General features: G+C 49.3%; 1 protein-coding gene and 1 non-coding gene across 3 annotated transcripts; both read left to right on the top strand.

The window, feature by feature from the left end:
• Nucleotides 1–224: 224 nt before the first annotated feature.
• Nucleotides 225–14,395, top strand: PRRT1B (proline rich transmembrane protein 1B). 2 transcript variants are annotated; one of them, XR_005659933.1, is made up of 5 exons: nt 225–266; nt 2,070–2,256; nt 3,902–4,009; nt 11,548–12,631; nt 13,444–14,395. XR_005659933.1 is itself a non-coding variant. In XM_029062037.2 (3 exons), the coding sequence occupies exons 2-3, from the start codon at nt 12,416–12,418 to the stop codon at nt 13,591–13,593; spliced, it is 366 nt and encodes a 121-aa protein (XP_028917870.1). In that variant the 5' UTR covers nt 6,576–6,773; nt 11,548–12,415; the 3' UTR covers nt 13,594–14,395. The 2 variants fall into 2 exon arrangements, 1 of the variants encoding a protein (XP_028917870.1); XM_029062037.2 differs by lacking the exons at nt 225–266; nt 2,070–2,256; nt 3,902–4,009 and adding an exon at nt 6,576–6,773.
• Nucleotides 10,516–10,684, top strand: LOC114811492. Its single transcript, XR_003759190.1, has one exon. It is a non-coding gene; the product is annotated as a U1 spliceosomal RNA (small nuclear RNA).
• Nucleotides 14,396–15,844: the final 1,449 nt, after the last annotated feature.

A 15,844-nucleotide genomic window follows, 5' to 3' on the forward strand; every position in this document is an offset into this window, starting at 1 on the left:
CTAAGCGCTGGGGTAGACACAGGGGAATCAGGTTGTCCCACGTGGGGCTCACGGTCTTCATCCCCATTTTACAGATGAGGGAACTGAGGCACCGAGAAGTGAAGTGACTTGCCCCCAGTCACACAGCTGACAAGTGGCCGAGCGGGGATTCGAACCCATGACCTCTGACTCCAAAGCCCGTGCTCTTTCCACTGAGCCACGCTGCCACAGGGGAATCAGCTTGTCCCACGTGGGGCTCACAGTCTTCATCCCATTTTACAGATGAGGTACCTGAGGCACAGAGAAGTTAATTGATTGAGCGCCTAGTAGGTGCAGAGCGCTGGACTAAGCGCTTGGAATGGACAAGTCGCTCATAGATACAGACCTTCCCTGCCCAATAATGGGCTCACGGTCTAAACGTCAATGGGCAGGGATGGTCTCTATCTGTTACCGAATTGTCCATTCCAAGCGCTTAGTACGGTGCTCTGCACATAGTAAGCGCTCAATAAATACTATTGAATGAATAAACAATGATAATGATGGTATTTGTTAAGCGCTTGCTATGTGCAAAGCACTGTTCTAAGCGCTTGAGCGCTTCCTATGTGCAGAGCACTGTACTAAGCGCTTGGAAGGTACAATTAGGCAACGGTTAGAGACCATCCCTGCCTGGTAAAGGGCTCGCGGTCTAAACAGTGATAATGATGGTATTTGTTAAGCGCTTACTATGTGCAAAGCACTGTTCTAAAAGCGCTTGAGCGCTTAGTATGTGCGAGCACTGGAATAAGTGCTTGGAATGTACAATTCGGCATCGGATAGAGACTATCCCTGCCCAATTATCCCTGCCCAATTACGGGCTTATGGTCTAAACAATAATGATGGTATTTGTTAAGCGCTTACTATGTGCAAAGCACTGTTCTGAAAGAGCTTGAGCGCTTACTATGTTCAGCACTGGACTAAACGCTTGGAATGTACAATTCGGTCATAGAGACCATCCCTGCACAATAACGGGCTCACAGTCTGAACAATGATAATGATGGTATTTGTTAAGCGCTTACTATGTGCCAAACACTATTCTAAGCTCTTGAGCGCTTCCTATGTGCCAAACACTGTTCTAAGCGCCTGAGCGATTACTATGTGCTGAGCACTGTACTAAACACTTGGAAGGTACAATTCGGCAACGGATAGAGACGATCCCTGCCCAATAACGGGCTCACCATCTAAACAATGATAATGATGGCATTTGTTAAACACTATGTGCAAAGCACTGGTCTAAACGTTTGAGTGCTTAGTATGTGCAGAGCACTGTACTACGCTCTTGGAATGTACAGTTCGGCAACAGATAGAGACAATCCCTGCCCAATAACGGGGGAGGCAGCAGAGCAAAACAGAACAAGACAAAACAAAACAGCATCATCAAGATAAATAGAATCATGGAGATATACACATCATTAACAAAATAAATAGGGTAATAAATAATATATACAAATAGGCACAGTGCTGAGGGGAAGGGGGAAGAGCAGAGGGAAAGGGAGGGCTCAGTCTGGGAAGGCCTCCTGGAGAAGGTGAGCTCTTATTTTCCTCTTATTAACCGCGTTATCCGGAGTAGCGCCCGCCCGTCCCTCCCCTTTCCCAGGTGTGGAACATAAAGCCTTTCAAGAAATACACTTTGAATCGGTGCAGCACTGTAAAAATTAAAAAAAAAAAATAGCAATGTCTATTCAATCCTATTTATTGAGTGCTTACTGGGTGCGGGGCAGAGCTTCTTCTTTCTTCCCCGGGGGGATGCATGGAGCAAAGCCGTCGACTGGAGCCCCACCTATTGCACATCAAATTTATTGTGGGCAGGGCAGGCTGCTAATTCTGCTGTATTGGGCTCACCCAGTAATGAAAATAATTATGGTATTTGTTAAGTGCTTACTATGTGTGAGGTACTGCACTAAATGCTGGGAAGCTTAGTACAGTGCTCTGCATATAGTAAATGCTCGATAAATAAGATGGATTGATTAGGCACCTCCTCTGTTTTCCTCTCTCCTCAATAAATAAGATTGATTGATTGATTAGGCGCTTCCTCTGTTTTCCTCTCTCCTCAGCCACTTCTGTGCAATAGAAGCCCCCTGATCCTCCCCAGTGCAAAGCCACTGTCAAATACAGGACCTCATGACCCTCTCAAAAGAGGATTCTGACCCTTCCCCACTGCTGCTCCTTGGATGTTAAGGCTTTCCTGGCCTCACTTCAACTAATGCAACCTATTTCTGCCAAGCAAAACTGCTTACAGTGGTAAGTGCTCTGGTCTTTCGAGGAATAGCACTGAACCAAAAAAAAAAAAATTCTAAAATTCCAAAGCTACAATTTATCCTCCCACTCTGAGCTATGTAAATTGGAACACATTCCATCTGTCCCCAAATCCTACCAGTTCTTTTAGATAGAAAATGGTATTTGTTAAGCACTTACTATGTACCAGGCACTGTTCTAAGCACTGGATCTATTTTCATAACACCTGCAGCCTTTCTCCTCCATCCAGAGTGCTAAACGCTGATCCAAGCAGTTATCAATCAGTTGATCAAGCAATGGTATTTACTGAGCACTTACTGTGTGCTGAGCATTATACTTGGCAGGTAGACATAAAGCCTACCCAAAAGGAATTTACACTGCAGTGGGGAGTCAGACATTAAAATAAATTACAGATATGGGAAATAGAGTATGAGGAGATCAATTAATCCATAGTATTTACTGAGCACTTACTATGTGCAGAGCACTGTACTAAGTGCTTGGGAGAGTACAGTACAACAAAGTTAGCAGACACATTCCCTGCCTACAGTGAGTTTACAGTCTAGAATAGGTACATAAGGATGCGGGGCTTGGGTGAATATCACAGTACTTAATGAGTTTACACCATGGTACACAGGTGATGCATCATGGTGGACGCGTAGAAGAAATGAGACCTTAATTAGGGAAGGACTCAGTGGAAATGTGAGTTTAGAAGGGCTTTGAAGTTGGGAAGAGTGGTGGTCTGTTGAATGCAATGGGGAGGGGAGTTCCAGGTTAGAGAGAAGATGTGGGTAAGGGATTGATGGCAAGATAGACAAAATCAAGTTGCAGAGAGTCTGTTGGCATTAGAGTGAAGTGAGTGGGTTAGGTTGTAGTAGGAAATCAGGGAGGTAAGGTAGGAGCGGGGGAACTGATTGAGTTCCATAAAGCTGATGGCAAGGAGCTCCTGTTTGATGCCAAGGTGGATGGGCAACTCTTGGAGCTTCTTAAGGAGACATGGACTGAATGTTTCTTTTAGAAAAATAATTCAGGCAGCAGAGTGGTGAAATAAGGACTTACCTATGGACAGATAGGAGGCAGGGAGGTGAGCAAGGCTGTTGCAGTAATCAAGGATTATGATAAGTACTTGGATCTGTGTGGTAGCAGTTTGCAGGAGTGGAAAAGGAGGATTTTAGCAATATGTGAAGGAAGAACCAAGCGAATTAGGTGACGAATCAAACCCACAAGGGTTGAATGAGAGAAATGAATTAAGGAAAATGCACAGGTGGGTTTATGAGACAAGGAGGATGGTGATGTCAGTAGTGGAGGAGCAGAGTGGTCTAATGGAAAGAGAATAGGTCTGGAAGTCAAAGTTAAAGGGTGTTAATACTCCACCATTTGTCTGCTGCATGGCCCAGGGAAAATCCCTTCACTTTCTGTGCCTCAATTACCTCATCTGTAAAAAGCTGATTAAAACTGTGAGTCCTATGTGGGACATCCCACATCCAATCCCATTATCTTGTATCTACCCCACTTCTTAGTACAGTGCCTGCTACATAGTAAGTGCATTAAAAGAAACTGCTAAAAACAGTGATGAGGAAAAACAGGGGGTGGACAGGTTTTGTGTGGGAAAAAGAGGAGTGCTGTTTTGGTCATATTTAGTTTGAAATGCCAGCAGGAATATCCAAGAAAAGATGTCCTGAAGTATGGTGGAAATACAAGACTGCAGAGAAGGAGAGAGATTGGGACTGGAGAAGAAGATGTGAGAATCATCAGCGTAAAGGTGAGAGTGGAAGCCATGAGAATGAATGAGTTTTCCAAGGGTGTGAGGGGGGCCAGTGGTAGCTGGAAAGTAGAAGGGGACCCAGAACTGAACCGTGAGTGACTTCTAAGCCCCACTTTTCCTCATTTTCCACTCCCTTTTACATCACCCTGACTTGCTCCCTTTGCTCTTCCCTCCTCCCAACGCCCCTGACACAGATCACTTATGTAAATATCTGTATTGTTATTTATTTATATTGATGTCTCTGTTTTCCCCACCCCTCCCAGACTGTGAGATTCTTGTGGGAAGGGTTTGTCTCTCATAATTGTATTGTACTTTCCCAAGCGCTTAGTACAGTGCTCTGCACACAATAAGCACTCAATAAATATGATTAAATGAAGGAATGAATGAGGAGTTCATGAAAAAGACTGAGAATGAGCAGCCAGAGAGATGGGAGGAGAATCAGGAGAAGACAGTATCAGTGAAGCCAAGGTTGGATAATGATTCCAGGAGAAGCAGGTGGACATCAGTGTTGAAGGCAGCTGTGAGGTCAAGGAAGATTAGGATGAAGTAGAGACTGTCAGATTTGGTGAGAAGAAGGTCACTGGGGACCTTAGGGTATTTTCTGTCAAGTGAAGAGGGTGGGAGCCAGACTGGAGGGGATCAAGGAGAAATTTGGAGGAGAGGAAGAGGAGACACCTCTCTCAAGGAATTTGGAGAGAAATGGTAGGAGGGAGATGGGACAATCACTGGAGGGAGCTGTGGCTCAAGGAAGGGTTTCTTTAGGATAGGGTAGACATGGGAGTGTTTAAAAGCAGTGGGGAAGAAGCCGTTGGAGAGTGAACAGTTGGAGATGGCAGTCAAGGGGGGTAGAAGGGAGGGGGCAAGTGTTTTATTAAGATAGGAAGGGATGAGGTCAGAAGAGCAGCTGAAGGGAGATTTTGAGAGGAGGCAAGATAAATTTCTTTGAGATTCTGCAGGGAATATTGGGAGGTCAATCGGTCTATCTCACTGTTGACCTCTGGCCCACATCCTGCCTCTGGCCTGGAATGTCCTCCCTCCTCAAATTTGACAGATAATTACTGCCCCCCCCCCCAAGTTTTACTGAAGGCACACCTCCTCCAAGAGGTCTTCCCAGATTGTCTTTCCTCATGTCTCACACCCTTCTGCGTCACCCTGACTTGCTCCCTTTTCTCACCACTCCCCCAGCCCCATGGCACTTATGTATATATCTGTAATTTTATTCATTTGTATCTAGGTCTGTTTTCCTCTCTGCCTCACCCCCTGCTCTAATAATAATAACTATTGTATTTAAGTGCTTATGTGCCAGGTACTGTTCTAAGCACTGGGGTAGATACAAGATAGTTGAATTGGACACAGTCCCTGTCTCGCTCGGGGCTCATAGTCTTAATTCCCAATGTACAGAAGAGGTACCTGAAGCCCAGAGAAGTGATGTGACTTACCCAAGGTCACACAGCAGAAAAGTGATAGAGCTGTAACTAGAACCCATAACCTTCTGTCTCCCAGGCTAATGCTTTATCTACTAAGTCATGCTGCTTTTCAAGACTGAGCTCAGCGTGGACAGAGAATGTAACTGTTTATTGCTATAATGTAGTTTCCCAAGCTTTTAAGTACAGTGCTCTGCATACTGTGAGTTTTTAATAAATACAACTGAATGAGTGAATAAATAAGAGAAGCAGGGGAGATTTTAGGGCGTTTTTTTAAAATGCCATTTGTTAACCAAGTTGGTGGGCAGGTCATTAGGGGAAAACGATGACAGGGGGCAGGTGGGGGCGGTTGAGGGAGTTGGGCCTGCCCTTTGGGCCTCTCCTGGCAGGGCAGTGCCCCCAGCAAACCCCAGGGCCAGTTCCCTTCTGGCCAAGGGGGTGTCACCCACCGGCTCCCAGGCTGAAGATCTCTTCTCCCCTTCCTTCTGGGCCCCTGATCCCTGATCTCAGGCCCCGGAAGGCGGAGAAAAGCCTTGCCTCTCTGGCCCCGGGGGGCAGCAATTCAATGTGGTTTGGCTCTGTTGCTGTTTGCGGATCAAAGGCTAACGAATTCTCCCCTGCAACACCCTCCCCCCCAAAGTGCCAGGGGTGGGCAGGATGGCCTGTTGCTGCTCCTCCTCTCCTTTCCTTTGACAGGTGCAGGTTGAACGGAGCAATGCCCCCCAAATCCTCCAAGAGGGCAGCGCCTGCCCCCAGTCCCCTGCAGTGCCCCCTCCAACAGTGGGACCAGGCAGTGTCTCCCCAGAGGGACAGTGCAGCTGTCCCCAGAGGTGCCCAGCAGTGCCCCCCAAGAGGGACCATGCAACTGCCCCTAGTGATGCCCGGCAGAGCCCCCAAGTGGGTCCAGGCACCCACCCCCCTTGGGGCTGGGGCAGTGCCTTCCAAAGGGCCTAGGAGCTGCCTCCTAGCAGACCTGGGTAGCGTGGCCCGGCTCTGCCCGGTCTGACCGCAGGGGGATCAGGGCCCTTGGGGCAAGGAGACACTGGCACGGCCAGAGTGGCATGGCTGAGCTGGCGCGGGGCCCCAGTGCACGGAGTGCCTGCTGTTGACACAGCCGTCTGCAAACAAGCCCGGCCATCAATTATTAACCGGGCTCAGCCCGCACCAGGAAACCGGAGCCCTGCAGGGACCCGGGGCCGGTTGCCACGCACAGGGCCAAGCCACCGAGTTGTGGGCCCAAGTGCCAGGGACCGCACCAGAGAAGGTGGCAGCACCCCAGGCCCAGGACTCTGGGCTCCTCCGGGCTCTGCTGGGGAAGAGAGCACCCATGGAGCCAGGTAAGAGCACTGGGCACTTTGGTTCTTGGGTGGTAAAGAAGCGAGACCCCCACCCCAACCCCAGTCCTTGACAGAGGCTGCCCTTTGACTCAGGGCTGACAACCAGGGGCCGGCATTGTCCCAGGAAAGTCTGGGGGGACCTCAGCAGGGCATGGGGAGATTGTAGGGAGACGGGGTGGGGGTAGAGGAAGAGGATGGGTGGAGGGAACCAGGACCCTCACTCAGCAGCTAAAACCTATAATGGAGAGAGCTGGTGGGCCCAGGAGAACGAGGCACTGGCCCCCAGCCCAATGTGGGACTGGTCTTTGCTTGAGGGGCAGGGGGCTCCTAGGGGCACAGTAAGGGGACAGGGAATTGGGGATTGGGCTAGGGAGGGAGAGAAAGAGGAGAACATAGAGGCAATTACCCTCTCCCCCCTTAACAGCCTTTCTGAAGGCATATCTCCTCCAAGAGGCCTTCCCAGACTAACCCCCACTTTTCCTCATCTCCCACTCTTCCGTGTCGCTCTGACTCACTCCCTTTACTCTTCCCCCCCCCCCCCCCCGCCCCACAGCATTTATGTATCTATCTGTCACTTTATTTTGATGTCTGTTTACTGGTATTGATGTCTGTCTCTCTCGACACTGTGAGCTCTTTGTGGGCAGGGATTGTCTCACTTTATTACTGTCCTATCCCAAGTGCTTAGTTCAGTGCTCTGCAAGTAGTAAGCACTCAGTAAATACGAATGAATGAATGAATGAATAAAGGAGAGGATAGAGGAGGAGGTGGGGAGAAGCACAGGAATATAGAGGAGGGGTGGGGAGAAAGGGGAGAGCATAGTGGAGGGGGATGGGCTGAAAGAGATTTGTGTAGTGAGGGGGTGGAAAGGAAGAGGAGAGGATAGTGGAGGGGTGAGGGAGAGGAAGAGGAGACTATAGCTTGTATCCACCCCAGCGCTTAGAACGGTGCCTGATCCATAGTAAGCGCTTAACAAATACCATCACAATAACAATAATAATAGTGGAAGGGGTGGAGAGTATAGAGGAGGGAGGTGGGGAGAAAGAGGAGAGGATAGTGGAGGGTGAGGGAGGGAAAGAGGAGTGTGTAGTGAAGGTGGGTGGGGAGAAAAAGAACATAGTGGGGGGATGGAAAGAAAGAGGAGAGGAGAGTGGAGGGGAGGTGGAGAGAAAGAGGAGAGGAGAGTGGAGGGAGTGTAGGAAAAAGGAGAGCTGCAGGGAGGGTTGAAGGAAAGAGGAGAGTATAGTGGAGGTGAGTGGAGAGAAAGAGGGGAGTCCAGGGAGGAGGGTGGGGAAAAGAGGAGAATGTAGCGGAGGGTGGAGAAAAATAGGAGGCATAGTGTGGGGGTGGAGAGAAAGAGAAGAGTATAGTGGAGGTGGGGTGGAGAGAAAAAGGAGAGTAGGGAGAGCAGGAAGGTGGAGATAAAAAGAGAATGAGGAGAGAGAATAGGAGGGTGGAGAGAGATAGGCTTGGAGGGTCTTGCTATGGGGGCAGACCCTCTGAGGCCCCTGGGTACAGTGTAGCACGACATCTAGACTGTGAGCTTGTTGTGGGTGAGGATTGTCACTCTTGTATCACTCTTTCCCAAGCACTCAGTTCAATAATCTGCACACAGTAAGCACTTAATAAATACGATTGATTGAATGAATCAATGAATGGCAATATCCGAGAAGATGGTGGGTGGGGGACTGGACCTGCCGGGAACCGGGGGAGGTAATTACGCCTTTACTACGTGGTGGTTGCCAGGGCCGGGCTGGAGGGGTTTAGCCGGCCTCTGGATAATCCAGCCCAGCCCAGGGGGATGGTGCTGCTACAGACCCGCTAAGGAAGCACTCCATTCTGGGCTTCCTCTCCCTGAGTCAGGACCTGCGGATGTAGTTCCAACTACTTCCCGGCCCTCCCCTCTTCCCAGCCCCATGTTGGGCTGAAGAAGGCCTGATCCTCCCCTCAGCTCTCATAATTCCCTGGGAAGGGGCCTGAATGTGCAGAAATGTTGAGGACGTTGTCATTTCAACTCGCAACTCACACCGTGGCATAGCTCGGATTCCAGGGGGTTCGGGTACCCAAACTTCCCTTTTCCTCAGACCCCCTTCACTCCCCGGTGGCCTCAGCTGAAGTAAGAGGGCCTGGGGGAGAGCAGGGAGGGGCCTCAGAGTGGGAGGACCAATGACACCGCATGTGTTAGATTGTACTCTCCCAAGCACTAGTGGATAGGGAGAGTGTCTACAAACTCTGTTAGATTGTAATCATTCAATCATATTTATTGAGTGCTTACTGTGTGTAAAGCACCGTATTAATTGCTTGGGAGAGTACAATAGAGCAAACACATTCCCTGCCCACAATGAGCTACTCTCCAAAGTGCTTAGTACAGTGCTCTGCTTATAGTAAATTCCTCAGTAAATACAATTGATTGAAGACTGTTGGGGTGGTGAAAAGAGGATATTGATGGGCCTGTTTATTATTATTATTACTATTATTATTACATAACTATTATTATGGTACTTGTTAAGCACTTATTATTGCCAAGCACTGTTCTAAGTGCTGGAGTAGATGCAAGCTAATCAGGTTGGACACAGTCCCTGTCCCACATGGGGTTTACAGTCTTAATCCACAATTTACAGATGGGGGAACTGAGGAATAGAGAAGTGAAGTGATTTGCCCAAGGTAACAGAGCAGACAAGTGGTTGAGTCTGGATTAGAACCCATATCCTTCTGACTCAGAAGCTTTATCTGACTCTCAGCTTTATCCACTAGACCACACCTCAGCCCTAAGACAAAGACCTTTTGGCATTTTCTTCCCCTTCCCCCCTTAAGGAAATTCTGGGTAGAGTCCTGGGACTTTTGGGGGGTCTGGCATTTTCCCAAGAGCCCAGAGACCTTGACTCCATCTTCGACAGCCCTGCAGCTGCTGATGTCAGCTCAGGTGAACTTTGGAGCACCCCCTCAGGCACCCCTGAGGCTCCGGGTCCTATCAGCACTCTGCCCAGGTCCGATCCCCACGGCACCACAGGCTACGTGCCAGCACGTTTGTTGACTTTCTCCCATCCTATCTCCTGCCCGGGCCTGGTATTTACAGTGATCAGACCGCAGAGGTGTCGGGCCTAATATTTTGATTATTTCTGGGAGGTCTGAGGCCCGGAGTGGAAAGGAGGCTGAGTTTGTTGGGCAAGTTGGAGGAGGTGGGGTGGATGTCGGGGCAGTGGGAAGAGATACTGTTTGAAGACTCTATGGGATCTTGGCTTTTGGACTGTGGGAATTATGCTCTAAGGAGCAGTGTGGTCTAGTGAGTAAAGCATGGGTCCTTATTTCCTGCCTCCACAACTTGCCTGTTGTGTGACCTTGAGCAAATCATTCACTTCTCTCTGCCTCGGTTTCCTTCTACTTGTCCCATGGGTCCCATGTGGGACAGAGGACTTTAATCTTGGCCTGATTACTTGTCTATCCATAGGGAATCTAGCCCAAGTGCTTGACACAGAGTAAAACACTTAACAAATACCTAAAAAAAAAAGAGGGTGGGGAAGACTGGCTGTTGAGATTCATAAAAAGGGAATCCCAAAGAGCCTTCACCCCATTCACAAAATATCGTTGACACTTAAAGCTGCTGCCCAAAGCCAAGGCCTCTGGCCAGGCTCACTTCTTGGCAACTCATCCAAAGGTTTTGGGGGCCCCAGCAGAGACACCTCCACTCAAGTTCTCAAATGGATTGGGCCCACGCCAATAACAGAACCCCTTTGTCAGCCTGTGCCTACTTATCTGGCAGGCAGGGGAGACCCCAAGATCACGTAGATGGTTTTCCCAGGGTGAAGTTTGTCCATTGCCCTCTGGGTATGCTGACCCCTGCAATTTCCCCAAATATGGGAAACTTCACCTTGCAATTTGTGGGTAGTGGGGCATTGTGTTCACACTCTTCTCTGATATTATGTTTAGAAGATCAGAACATATTCCTTTAGTTTTCGACAATGGATTTTTAGGAGAGGGTGATCAATCAGTTCTAATCCTGGTTCCGCCACTTGTCTGCTCTGTGGCCTTCTGCAAGTCACTTAATTTCTCTGTGCTTCATTTACCTCATCTGTAAAATGGGGATTAAGACTTTGAGTCCCATGTGGGACAGGGACTATGTCCAACCTGATTATTTTGTAAATATCCCTTGCTTAGTACAGTGCCTGAGTCCCATGCGAGACAGGGACTGTGTCCAACCTGATTTGCCTGTATCCACCCCAGTGCTTAGTACAGTGCCTGGCACATAGTAAGTGCCTAACAAATACCACTATTATTATTATTGTTATTATTAGTCGGCTTTCTTTTTCTGAGTGACGGGTTTTGTACAGTCTCTACCACCAAGTTGAGATGATTTTGCAAAACTGGAGTTTACGGACCTTATGGTCCAGGATCAAACTTGTCAGTTTAGTAGTTTGTAGTTGTAGAAACAATGTGCCACTTGCGCGAGATTGGCAGTCAGAGAATCTGGATTCTAATCCTGGTGCTGCCACTTGCCTGCTATGTGGCCATGGGTAAGCCACTTAACTTCCCTGTAACTCAGTTTTCCTCATCTGTAAAATGAAGATTCAGTAGCTGTTCTCCTTCCTACTTAAACTGTGAGCCCCAATTTAAATTGTGGGAGTCATGTAGAACAGGGACTTGATTATTCAACTTGATTAACTTGTATCTTCTCCAATGTTTAGAACACTGTTTGACACATAGTAAGCACTTAATAAATAAAACAATATAACAATAAAAATATAATATGTGTTCCATATGACACATTGTCTTTTTAAAGGGTGCAAGAATGGAGACAGTGGCCCTTTTGCAGCGGAGGGCCCCAGGAGTGCTGATGTTCTAGAGCGAGGGGGCCCCCGGATGACCGGATGGGCCGGCGGAGGGGCAAGACCCCACGGAGCTGACCGCGCGAGCCCCAGGAGAGTGCCGTAGGACACCAGAACGGCAGCCCCCGCTCCCGCCGCTCCCTCTGCTCCTGACCCCTCAGCATGGGGAGATGGGAAACCCTGAGCACTGCCCAGCCCAAAAGCACTGCCGTGGATGGGCGGATCCCAACACCCCTGTGGGGTTACCAACATTGGCTTCATGGGAGAACCCCCTCCTTACACCCCTCCGGACCCAAAGACAGTCCACCTGGTCTACCCACCATTCCCGCCCAACTTTTCAGGGCAAGTGCCCGTCCTCTACCAGCCAGGGCCCTCCCCGGCATCCTTGTACCCCCCGGTCCCCTCACCACCATCCATGTACCCGCTGGGCCCTCCATCGCAGACCGTGTACCCACCGGAGCCTACCCTACCACAATCGTAAGTACCAGGGAGGGCAGGACAGCCCCCACTCCTCCTTCTCTGTCCTTCTCCCTCCCCTGTCCTCCCCATCCAGTTGGCAGCATGGATGTCCAGAGTCACTGCCTTGGTATTTACTGACTTCGTCCTCCCCAGAGCTGGGCAGGGCTAGTCAGAGGCCCCCACTTCAGCAGGGTCCCAGCATAACAATCCCTTGGTGGACAAAGGGGCCGAAGCTCAGAAAAAGTACCAGATACCATTAAAACAAACAAAAAAGCATGGCTCTCCATACCACCACGCCACCTCTCTTCAGTCCCCCCGGGATCTGAAGGCCCAAGATGTCGGGTGCAGGGAGGGAAACTGGCCATGGTCCCCAAGTTCAGGCTACACCCTCCACCTCTGCCCTGGTGGTCCCACTTTGACAGCTGCCTCTTCCTCCTGCAGTACAACGACCCACTGAGCAGGGCCGTGGGGGGAGCCAGGAGGCGACATCCTCCCAAGGACTACATGGTGGAGTCAGTGCTCGTCACACTCTTCTGCTGCCTTCTCACCGGGGTCATCGCCATCGTCTACTCACATGAGGTAGGCTGCCTGCCTGAGGCTCTGATGGCTTCCCCGCTGTGGTCCACACTGAGCTGGCTGGAGCCTTTTCCCTCCCACAGTGGACTACGAATGGGGCCCTCCAGATATTTCCAAATGAGGCTTAATAAGCCTGTTGGCCCATTCCCCATCTTGGGGCTCTTCCTCTCTAGAATCTCGATTCCACCCGCTGAGAGTTAACCCCACTAACCACAGCTTGGTCTTCTCCTTCTGCCAGGACAGTGAGACACCATCATGTTGGTCCTATAATAATAATAACAATAATAATAATTGCGGTATTTAAGTGCTTACTAAGTGCTGGGGTGGATCCAAGCGAATCGGGTTGGATACAATCCTTGTCTCATGTGGGACTCACGGTCTCAATCTCCATTTTACAGATGAGGTAACTGAGGCCCAGAGAAGTGAAGTGACTTGCCCAAAGGCACACAGCAGGCATATGGCGGAGCTGGGATTAGGACCCATGACCTCCTGACTCTCAGACCTTAGCTCTAAACACTATACCATGCTGCTTCTCCTACCTTTCAGGCCCTTCCCCATTCTGCGCTGCCAGATCCCAATCATCCACCTTCCTGACCTGCTGGGAGCCACTGTTACAGCATCATCAGGGAGGAGAGAGAGTCCAGCCACTCCTGATCTCTCTCCCTCAGAGAGGGGAGGGGGAATTTACAGCCTGTCCCTCTAGGTGGAAGGGCCCTGCCTTGGGAAGATGGGGTGGGAGAGGGGATTTTCTGTGCTCGAAGCAACAGAAGTAACTCCAACTCCCCCCAACCCTGTGCCTTCTCTCTGTCTCCCAGACCCGGGCAGCTGTGAACCGTGGGGACCTGGCCCAGGCTGAACAGGCATCCAGAAAGGCCCGCTCCCTGGTACTCTTCAGCCTGCTCTTCGGGGTCTTTGTGTCTATCAGCTGGGTCATCTACGTGGTGGTTGTCCTCTACACACCCTGAGTGACCAACAGGCTCTGACTCCCTGTCATCTGGCCTCTGGGCCCAGGCCAGCATCCAGATGGTACCTGCAGCTCACCGGGGTTGAGCCGCCTGCTCAGAACCAGAATTTGCCAACATCATCACCACCAGCGCCATTTACTGGGCTCCTGTTTGGGGCAGAACACTGTGCTAGGCGCTTGGGAGCACACAACTGAAGACACAGCCTCTGCCCTGGAAGACCTTGCGATCTAATGGAAGGTGTTGGCTCATACATCCACAGTGGCCACCAACCCCAATGTTCACCTCTCCAGCCTCACCTCACTCATCTCCCTTCCAGACTGGGAAAGTAACACCGCTGATGGGGAATTGTCCAGGGAGCCATCTCGGGACAACTACTCTGGCTAGCCCTCCTACTAGAAAAGTGAGTCTGGGGAGCCGGACCACTAATGTATTCTGAGAGTGAAACTCACAGTCTAGCCATCTACAGGCCCTAACCCCTCCTTCCTGGCTGGGACATCCCGAGGCAGCTTTCGGTATTTATTATTCCCTGATTGTTTTTCCCACTCAAGAGATGAGAAACCCATGCCTCGGCTGCCAGAATTTCCTCTTGCTCTTACTATCTTGTTCCGCTGCCCCTCCCTCATAGAGCTGCTGAACAAACTACACCCCTCGTTGCCCCCCCCATCCCCAAACCACAAGGCCCCCGGGGTGTGGGGGAGACTGAAATTGGATTCTCTTCTGTGGGCCTTAGTGAATGACAACTTCCTGACTTGTTTGATTGAGCTTGGTGATTATAATTAAACACTAAAAAATCCCTCCAAAACCCACATGCTTACTTATTTTGTTCTAATGGCTATGCAAGCTGAGCATAGCCTTCAATTAATCGTATTTATTGAGCATTTACTATGTGCAGAGCTCTTTGCTAAGCGCTTGGGAGAGTACAATGGTGGTGATGGTATTTGTTAAACTCTTACTATGTTCCAGGCACTGTACCAAGCGTTGGGGTGTATGCAAGCAAATCAAACTAGACACAGTCCCTTTCTCCTGTGGGGGTCACAGTCACAATTCATTCATTCAATTGTATTTATTGAGCGCTTACTGTGTGCAGAGCACTGTACTAAGCACTTGGAAAGTAAATACAGCAATAAAGAGAGACAATCCCTGCCCACACCAGGCTTACAGTCTAACAGAGGGAAGACAGACATCAAAAACAAGTAAACGGGCATAAGTATAAATAAATAGAATTATAGATATATACATATATACGTAAGTGTTGCGGGGCGGGGAGGGAAGAAACAAAGGGAGTGAGTTGAGGTGACGCAGAAGGGAGGGGGAGCTGACATGAGGTAACTGAGGTGCAGAGAAGTGGAGTGACTTGCCCAAGCTCACACAGCAGACATGTAGAGGAGCTGGGATTAAAACCCATGACCTTCTGACTCCCAGGCCTGTGCTCCGTCCACTACTCCATGCTGCGGTAACCCTGGGGTCTTCACCGGAGTTACAACTTCACTGTCACAAACCCAGAGGCCTAAGGTAAGCAGCAGACCTCTTTCCTCAAAAAGCAGGTGGGGGAAAGCCCAAGATGGAAGCAGCATGGTCTAGTGGATACAGCATGGACATGGTAAGCACTTAAAAAAAAAATCATCATTTAAAATAATAATAAGGGTATTTGTTAATTAGTGTCAAACACTCTTCTAAATGCTGAGGGAAATCATAATAATGATGGTATTTGTTAAGCACTTACTATGTGCCAAGCACTGTGCTAAGTGCTGGGGTAGGTACAAGGTAATTCAATCATTTATTGAGTGCTTACTGTGTGCAGAGCACTGTACTAGGCGCTTGGAAAGTACAATACAGCAATAAAGAGAAATAATACCTGCTCACAATGGGCTTACAGTGTGGAGGTGGAAGGAGATAGACATCAAAACAAGTAAATAGGTATCAATGTAAACAAATAGAATTATAGCTATACATAAGTGCTGTGGGGGCAGGAGGTTGGTGGGGAGGAGTAAAATGAACTAGTCAAGGTTATGCAGAAGGGAGGGGAAGCTGAGGGAAAGGTGGCTTAGTCTGGGAAGCCTCTTGTTGCATCCATCAAGTAGCTACTCAGACACACAGAAAATACTATCCCCCAATCAAAAAAAAAAAAATCACATTTCTAGGTGGTCCCACATGGGGTTTACAGTCTTAATCCCCATTTTACAGATGAGGTAACTGAGGCCTAGAGAAGTAAATAATATAATAATGTTGGTATTTGTTAAGCGCTTACTAT

The sequence above is a fragment of the Ornithorhynchus anatinus genome, chromosome 4 (assembly GCF_004115215.2).
Source record: "Ornithorhynchus anatinus isolate Pmale09 chromosome 4, mOrnAna1.pri.v4, whole genome shotgun sequence".
Taxonomy (NCBI): domain Eukaryota; kingdom Metazoa; phylum Chordata; class Mammalia; order Monotremata; family Ornithorhynchidae; genus Ornithorhynchus; species Ornithorhynchus anatinus.